The sequence below is a fragment of the Brachyhypopomus gauderio genome, chromosome 19, assembly GCF_052324685.1.
Source record: "Brachyhypopomus gauderio isolate BG-103 chromosome 19, BGAUD_0.2, whole genome shotgun sequence".
In the NCBI taxonomy this organism is placed as follows: Eukaryota; Metazoa; Chordata; class Actinopteri; order Gymnotiformes; family Hypopomidae; genus Brachyhypopomus; species Brachyhypopomus gauderio.
In genome coordinates, this window is record NC_135229.1 from 5,735,371 (window position 1) to 5,744,588 (window position 9,218).

At 48.7% G+C, this 9,218-nt stretch overlaps 1 protein-coding gene across 1 annotated transcript; it reads left to right on the forward strand.

Annotated features, from left to right (window-relative positions):
• Positions 1 to 1,439: 1,439 nt before the first annotated feature.
• LOC143483009 (erythroferrone) lies at positions 1,440 to 8,012 on the forward strand. The gene is made up of 8 exons (XM_076981671.1): positions 1,440 to 2,433; positions 2,789 to 2,905; positions 3,129 to 3,243; positions 6,252 to 6,379; positions 6,575 to 6,686; positions 7,057 to 7,147; positions 7,242 to 7,320; positions 7,525 to 8,012. Exons 1-8 carry the CDS (start codon positions 2,308 to 2,310, stop codon positions 7,621 to 7,623), a joined length of 867 nt encoding a protein of 288 aa, XP_076837786.1. The 5' UTR covers positions 1,440 to 2,307; the 3' UTR covers positions 7,624 to 8,012.
• Positions 8,013 to 9,218: the final 1,206 nt, after the last annotated feature.

The following is a 9,218-nucleotide window of genomic DNA, read 5'->3' on the forward strand; positions in this document are numbered from 1 at the left end:
ATAACACATTTATTTGCAACCTCGGTAAAGAGTAATGAACAGGGTTGTAAGACATTTTGTTTTTGTTGAATCTAATTTCGCTTAATATTCAAGTTGGGGAAAAAAACACAGATTTTTATTGAAGCAAATTTATTCTGATAAAAAAATCGCTCATCAAGAAATAAATCATTTTCAACAAAACCACATATTGGGACCCCTAGAAATTCTTAGAAATCAACTCTAATGGATTTTTTTCCCCATTTTTATGTTTTTCATTTGATAAGAGCGTCTAGGAACTTTCAAGCAGTAATAAATTGTGTCCTGTTTTACTGGTGTGTGTGTGTGTGTGTGTGTGTGTGTGTGTGTGTGTGTGTGTGTGTGTGTGTGTGTGTGTATGTGTATGAGGTGAAGGTGAAAGAGAGGTCAGATTCTTCAACATGGGAAACACAGGAGAGCAGACAATTCAAAGGGAGAAGTGTGCTGACTTTCATAAGTCAGAAAATGCTATAAATAAACAGCTATTAAGCTGGAAATTCCCATATCTACACTTATGCATAAATAAGAATTCAACCAGGACTGAGAAACGTGCTCTAACAATGACCCGGGATTAACAACCAGTCCTACTGTCAGACAACACCTCCATGCCAACAGATTATTTGGAATTACATGCCAGAAAAATGTGTTTCCTGTCATCAAACCTTTGAGTGGAATGGCGCTATATCGTCGGATGAAATGATAGTGGAACGTCTTAGCAGCAAATACCAAAGGTGTGAGAACTTTAGAAGTCTGCACTATATACTCATGAGCGATATAAGAGAAAAGGCTAAGAAGAGGTACAGACAGATAAAAGAGGTGTGGCAGGTTGTGTGGAAAGTGTGCAACTTTCCCCTAAATGTCATCATCCCCAACAGTCGGGACCAGCCTATCTGACTCGCGCAGTTCTGCCCCGCCCACCTGTCCTTCACGGCGTGGAAATGAAGATGGAGAGGTCTGCGTTATTAACCAGGCGTGAAATTAACCACGTTAACAGATTTGAAAATTAACAGATGGTGTTTGAAACAAAACACCATCTGTTCTCACTTTCCATCCTTTGCGCTTTCTCCTCATGCCCATATAACGCGTCTGGAGGGGATGCGTCAGACGGTGTATGGCGCAAATATGCGCCAGAGCTTTTGATTCTGTATAGTGTGACTTGGAGGGGAGGCGCTAGGACCCAGCAAAACATATGAGGGAGTGGACGAGACTGGTAGAAATGGAGGAACGAGCCAAGCATAAGACAAGGCAGGGGGGGGGGCAGACACAGCAAAAGCCACAGGGCAGACGGCGGGGAGGGGGGGGGGGTCGGAGGAGCGGGGCTGTGGAGAGACAAAGTGACAGCTCGAGATTCAGGAGCCGATAGGCGGAGGAGGGAGGGGCGGACCGACGAGGGGGAGGAGGCGTCCGCCTGCCGGAGGAGGGTAAAAACGGCGGGGCGCGAAACGGATCCTTCACAAGGCGGAGGGGCGTCTGCGTGCCGAGGAGGCGCGGGAGTGCGGAGCACGATTATCCTGGAGAGAGCTCGCCTAGAGGAATAACTCATCATCGCTCTGGGAATTACGGGAAACGCTGACACAGTAAAAGAAAAAAGAGAGAGGGAGGGAGAAAGAGAGAGAGAGAGAGAGAGGTTCAGGGGGGAGAGGAGAGGACAGTAAGGTTAGTGAGACAGCGTGGAGAGTCTACCACCCACAGAGCGAGACTCCCACACACACACACACACACACACACACTGGCTTTATCACAACAAGTCCCCGCTGTTCTGGAGCTGCACAGACGCTAATCATCACACAAACGCAGTGGCGGTGCCACACACGGTGTATTTATGGGATACACACAGAGGTGCGTGATTCATAGCACAACCTGAGGGAGCTTAGACTGTAGTTAGAAGGCATTGAGAATCTTGGATGATAGAGGAACAAGAAATGGAGTGATGTTAGGTCCTGTGGAGGAGTTTATTAGTGAAGATCTGGAGATGTTTCTGCTGCAGAGCTGCTGAACAGGACAAGCAGACCTGTTTTCCACAACCTCAGTGTCTAATGTAGACAGTCAAACGGAGGAACCGAGTCCGTCTTCAGACTGAGGCCCCCGGTACCTTTAAACACCGAACTAGCAACGTCAGCGCTGGTATTCCTTCTGCGGGAACACCTATCTGATCCTCTCGAAAGTCCTGCTCTGATATTTGAGCTACACGCCGCCGACACGCCTCAAGACCAACCGTTCGCACAAGCCTGGAGTGGGATGGGACCCTTTCACTGAGAATCTGAGTGAAGGATTGCCCTCTGACCCCGCAGTATGTTGCCCTGGCGCGGGGCGAGAGGGCTACTGCTGCCCCTGGTCCTGAGCCTACTGCTGACCGCCTGCCCTGCGCAAGACAGCCAGGAGAGTCTGGAACTTCAGGAAGAGAGCACAGACACTCCTGTAAGTTCAGCTCTGCATTTGATGTCCAGGCCGGCGCGCACATACACACATCACACACATCACACACCTGTTAGAAGCTGCAGCGTGTGATTCCACGACAGAACGTAGCGTTCATCCTGCAAGCATGTGTCATTACATTAAGGGAGAGAGTTGCAGCAATATCAGTTATAGAGTAAAGGAGAAAGTTGCCTCATACTTAATTACAAACTCCCACTGGAGTCGGTATAAAATGGGTTTGCAGAACATGCAATTATATGTTGAAAGATGAGCAGATCGGAACGCTGTAGAGGTTTTTTACGACCAGGATTGGTACTGACTGGCAAAAATTTGGTGCTGAAATGAATCTGTTCTACAGGAAACGGTGTCCTCGGACATGGCAATAGTTAACCCCCACAGAACCTGGCTTGTCTTCAGGGACAATTCAAACAAAGGCAGAAACAATAAGCCTAAACAAAACAGAAGGACCTCAAAGGTAAGTTTCTTCCCCCTGTCAAACAGCTGTAGAGTGCCATTAAAACACCGTGGAATGGCTGAACCTAGATTTTGTATTTAAGACACTCTGATATGCACAGGCTCTCTCAAGAGGATGGTAGACGTGGTACACTTTACCCTTCTTCATTCCTCCTGCATCTGGAATGTGCCTCCTTGGTTCCTGTGGGGTTTTATGCCGAACTGACCACTGTTCATTTCTGCAGCATGGCTTACCGGGCCCTCCTGGTCCACCGGGGCCCCAGGGTCCTCCTGGACCTTCTGGTCCCCTGCTCCCTAACCAAGATGAGATAATGGAGGACCTCCACCTGAAGCTGAAAGGTACAGGAAGCTTTGTGGGTTGGGGGTATTGGTGGGAACCACAGAGGTGACCAGCAAGAGAACCTGAGTCTCATCAGCATACACAGTGGGCAAAGACGTCACAGTCCTCTTTTTGGAAGCCAAGAATGTAGCTTAATGTTTGGAAATCAATGAAATGCTTAATTTGTGTGTGTAAAAGTGAACCTGACAGAGACACTCTGACACACTGTCAGCTATTGCTCTGACTCTTCTGGGTGTATATTCATGCCCTCTAACACCATTACGGTTGAGATAAGGTAACCACAGTACTGCGGTTCAGTTGCAGTAACATCACTGTAATGTCCCACAAACACGTTTAAGCGCTGCCAGACCAGACGGGCGCAAGTTCATTCAAACGCCTCTGGAAACGTAGTCAGAGCGTGTTGTACCCAACACGTGCACAACAACCCAACACTCACTGAACTAAAAGACGCTGTGGAAACGAACAAACGGCAGTAACTAAACACCAGCACAGGTTGTAAAGTACGCCAACAAATTAGCCAAAATCACACCGACGGGAATAGATAGCTGGCATGTTACAATCCAATTCTAGCTATCAACAGAGATGCTCCCTTATGACAACAATGATTAAACAAACAGTAACTTAATAGCTACAAATGAATATGAATGATGGAAATCAGGGCCAATGTTTCTTCTCCTGTCAGTTCTCTGTAATTACTGAACGTCTGATTTCACCTGACAAATCCGTAAAGTCGTATAAAGCGGTCTACTCGTGACGCACATGGTTTGCAGCTACAAGTGTTTGGCAGGCACATCTGACAACGGAACTGTTGTATGCCAGGTGATTATAAAGAGTTCACTCACGCTAACGTGTCCGTTACTTAAGATAACAGGCCATGAAAAGCGCGGGTGTCGTTTTTTTTACACACTCTGTTTTGGGTCTGCTCTTTCATTGTGTTCTGCAGAATTGCTTAGTTGGGTTTGTACTTTCTTGGTTATTTCTGTTATATCTTTGTGCTGCGAGATATTGTTTTTACACACACGCTGGCAATGGCACCATCGTTTATATCGGGCTGCAATGTTGCATCACACACAAGACAAATAATTTACTCGTGTGTGTGTGTGTGTTTGTGTGTGTGTGTTTGCACCAGCTCACTTTCCTAGTATGATACATGTGATGTGTCTCACTCATTTGTTTGGGAGGCTGCTGGTCTGATTGTGTGCAGGGCTGATCCCTTAATAGGTGTAATTTTCTTGGACGACGATGCGACTTGGCGCAAGAAAGGAATTCCCTGGATTCCACATTGTGTGTGTGTGTGTGTGTGTGTGTGTGTGTGTGTGAGTGTGTGTGTGTGTGTGTGTGTGTGTGTGTGTGTGTGTGTGTGTGTGTGTGTGTGTGTGTGTGTGTGTGTGTGTGTGTGTGTGAGAGAGAGTGGTGGCAGCGGTCCAGGAAAACAGACACAGGTCTGTTTGTGCTCTGGAGCTGCGGGCTGTTCTGACAGCAATATAAAACATAAAAGCTCTTATTCACACAGCACAGCGGCCGGCGCCACCCCCTCTCACCCCACACACACTCCCCCTCTCACCCCACACACACTCCCCCTCTCACCCCACACACACTCCCCCTCTCACCCCACACACACTCCCCCACTCCCCCTCTCACCCCACACACACTCACCCTCTCACCCCACACACACTCCCCCTCTTACCCCACACACACACTCTCCCCCACTCACCCCACACACTCTCCCCCTCTCACCCCACACACACTCCCCCTCTCACCCCACACACTCTCCCCCACTCCCCCTCTCACCCCACACACACTCCCCCTCTCACCCCACACACACTCCCCCTCTTACCCCACACACACACTCTCCCCCACTCACCCCACACACTCTCCCCCTCTCACCCCACATACACTCCCCCTCTCACCCCACACACTCTCCCCCTCTCACCCCACATACACTCCCCCTCTCACCCCACACACACTCTCCCCCTCTCACCCCACACACTCTCCCCCACTCACCCTACACACACTCTCTCCCTCTCACCCCACACACTCTCCCCCACTCACCCCACACACACTCTCCCCCTCTCACCCCACACACACACTCTCCCCCACTCACCCCACACACTCTCCCCCTCTCACCCCACACACACTCCCCCTCTCACCCCACACACACTCCCCCTCTCACCCCACACACACTCCTCCTCTCACCCCACACACTCTCCCCCACTCCCCCTCTCACCCCACACACACTCCCCCTCTCACCCCACACACTCCCCCTCTCACCCCACACACTCTCCCCCACTCCCCCTCTCACCCCACACACACTCCCCCTCTCACCCCACACACACTCCCCCTCTTACCCCACACACACACTCTCCCCCACTCACCCCACACACACTCTCCCCCTCTCACCCCACATACACTCCCCCTCTCACCCCACACACTCTCCCCCTCTCACCCCACATACACTCCCCCTCTCACCCTACACACACTCTCTCCCTCTCACCCCACACACACTCTCACCCCACACACTCTCCCCCACTCACCCTACACACACTCTCTCCCTCTCACCCCACACACTCTCCCCCTCTCACCCCACACACTCTCCCCCACTCACCCCACACTCACACACTCTCCTCCACACACTCTCCCCCTCTCACCCCACACACTCACCCCCTCTCACTCCACGCACTCACCCCTACTCCCCGTCTACTCACACACACTCACACACTCCAAATATTTACCTCCCTCTTTCAGAGAGAGATTGTTTAATGACTTTATATGCAGCCAAGTGTCAGTCAAAGATAATCCCAAACAATTTCACGCCTAGCTGTTTATGTTTGATATTTAAGGCTTCTCGAGCCTGAGAGTTCGGTGTGGAACGCTTCCAAAATGGTGAAGGAATAAGGCAAACAGTCGAAACACAAAGCGAAGTCTAGACCACAGTTAGAGCAGTTAACTTCTCTCGTAATAATAAAGTCCGAGGCAACCCTTCCATGTGCTTCTGCCTCGTGTGCAGAGATGGTGGGGACCAGCTGCCTGCTGTGCGATCAGCCCCCCCGTGTGGCCACGGCCTTCCACTGCCACCTGCGTCGCGACCTGCTCGTGCCCCGCCGGAGCCTCCAGGAGGTCCAGTCCTACAGCAGTGTGAGTACCGCACCTCCCTGCCAACACCCCCCACCCGCGCTTCTCGCCAGCCTTCCCTCGGCCCCGCACCCCTCCGGCTCCGACCCGCTCCCGGCTTGCCCCCCGCGTGGGCTCCGGGCGGGACCGTAGAGGCGGGGGAGAGTTTGGCATTTGGTCAACAGCGGATCTGCGTTGTTTCCCCGTTTCTCCCCGCAGCCGTCGGACACGGAGCAGTTCCACCAGCGGGGCCAGGGTTTCAACGCCAGCAGTGGCCGCTACACGGCGCCCGTGTCTGGGTTCTACCAGCTCACCGCCAGCCTGGTGCTGGGTAAGCACCTCGGAAATGCACGAGGCACACGCACCCTGTGAGCCGATGGACTAAAGTCACGGCGCTGCTCTCTGTCTGACTGTCTCGGCTAAGGCCGTATGTCTCGTTTGCTACTGGGAACAATGTAGAGATTTGCAGCACTAGAAACACGCAGGATGATGGAGGGATGAAATATTGCATCATGTGACACGCTGAGGCTCGAGCTGGGACTCTGCCATTCCTCAGATAAAGCTCGGAGGAACAGGGGTGGGGTGCTTACACTGAACATCCACCCACCACAACGCATCCATCATTACGCTGTGTGTGTGTGTGTGTGTGTGTGTGTGTGTGTGTGTGTGTGTGTGTGTGTGTGTGTATGTGTGCTTCTTAGAATCCAGTGAGACTCAGAAGAGGTCCCAAGCCAGGCAAAAGGACAGCGTGAAAGCTTCCATATGTATAGAGTCTCTCTGTCAGACCAACGTGTAAGTACTGTCCCACAGTATTTTGTCAATAAACCTGCTCATGCCTTGGCATGGGGACCAGTATGTGATGCGTTGTGGTGTCCTCACACTGCAGGTCCTTGGAGACGGTAACCGGCGTGAGCTCTACAGGCGGAGTGTTCAGCATCCTTCTGACAGGAACATTGTACCTACAGGTGAGAAAGCACAGAAACATGCACACCATTGGCAGACATTCTCAACGATCCCAGAGAGGATGGATGGAGTCACAGGAACAAACATGAACAGCTAATCTTACTAGACATACGCAAAGGACGTGTAAATGATTAAACATAACTGACATGCATATAGGGTTCCCAAATAAACCAGAAATATTGATTGTATATTGCGTCTGTTCACAGGCTGGAGAATATGTCTCTATTCTTATTGACAACGGAACGGGTTCTGCTTTAACTGTCCTCCAAGACACTTTATTTTCTGGGATCCTTCTTGGAGTATGAAACCTTACCACACACACACACGTACACACACACACACACCAACACACCCCTTAAACAGCTACCATTCCAGTGGTCTCCATAAACACATATTTCTTTGCTTTTAAGATATCAGCAGTAATAACTATGACACGGGGGAGTATAAGAGGCTACAGAAATGATTTGTAAAATTGTTACTAGGGCAACAGGACAATATTTTGAAACATTTAAACTTCTGTTTATAGAGATGTACGTATTTTTCCATGTGCTGTTTATATATATATATATTACAATTAAACAGGGTAAAGAATCTTTATATATTTATTTGCATTTTTTGAAAAATAATTGTCAAGTGTGAGATGTAATAATAAGACGATTTTGAAGTCTCCCTAATAAAGTACTCAGAGTGGTAATTTAATGTTCTTATTTCTGTTTTATCTTTCATGACATCTGAAAAGATTTGAAGCGTCTGAAGTCTGCTGAAACTCACACTATTTATTCACAGCAGTATTTTATTCCTTTAAACGAGTTCAAAGCTTCTTTGGGTGAACTGCTAGTGCGAGAGTGTGCGTGTGTTTTATATCTATGGCTGTTACACTTGTGTTTAGCTTTTTGGTGTGTTTTGTGGTTTAGCCTGACACGATGTTAACAGATGAACACTGGGAGTAGGACGACGGTCTCAGCTGGGTTGCTCAATATAAATAACTTAATTCAAATAAATGGATTTTAGCACGTTTGTTTAGACAGATGGGTTTTAATATGCCCATTGGATTTTTTGAAGACATTGTTTTAGTTCTTGGTTTGGAGTGATTTATTTATTTCTACCTCTTTTTTTACATAGAGTATATTGATATAAATAGAATAGTGGTAGTTTTTCTTTGATCTTTATATTAATCAGCATTTCTCAGCTTGTGAAAATTGTTTGTCACAAGCAGGTTACAATACAGTCCAAGATGGACACGTATGTGTGGAGACACACATTCTCAAAAATGAATGATGTGGACAGTGTGTTCTGCTGGGGAGAGGGATGATGTCATCATGCTCAAATAGTGGCGCCTGGTGTCTGGCTCTGTAGCCCCCTCTCTCAACACACACACACACACACCCGCACACACACACACACACCGCTATACCTTCCAGAGAAACATCTAACGTCACATTTGTGGTATGAATGCATTACCCTACAAGGACCGTTCGCTGTCAAATAATGTGCAGAAAGATAAATGATCGCATCTTAATGACACGGCTATTTACCCCATGATGGGTTCACTGAAAGCAGACTCTCATTAAAATCACACACACACACACACACACACACACACACACACACACACACACACACACACAGAGTCACACACAGAGGATCACAAAACACACACACACACATACACAAACACTTCATTCTACCCTGCTCCTTATTTTGCCAGCTTGTTTCCTGTTAATTGCACAAGATGGCAGAGTTTCAGACTAAAATAAATTATATTTATTTTTCAGAATAAATTACTGGCTTTCCATCCAAAGCATTACGACTTCTGCCCCCCCCCCCCCCCTACTCCTCTGCTTTCAGTATATTATTCTACCCCCATTTAAGATAAAAAAAAACTCACACCACCACTCTC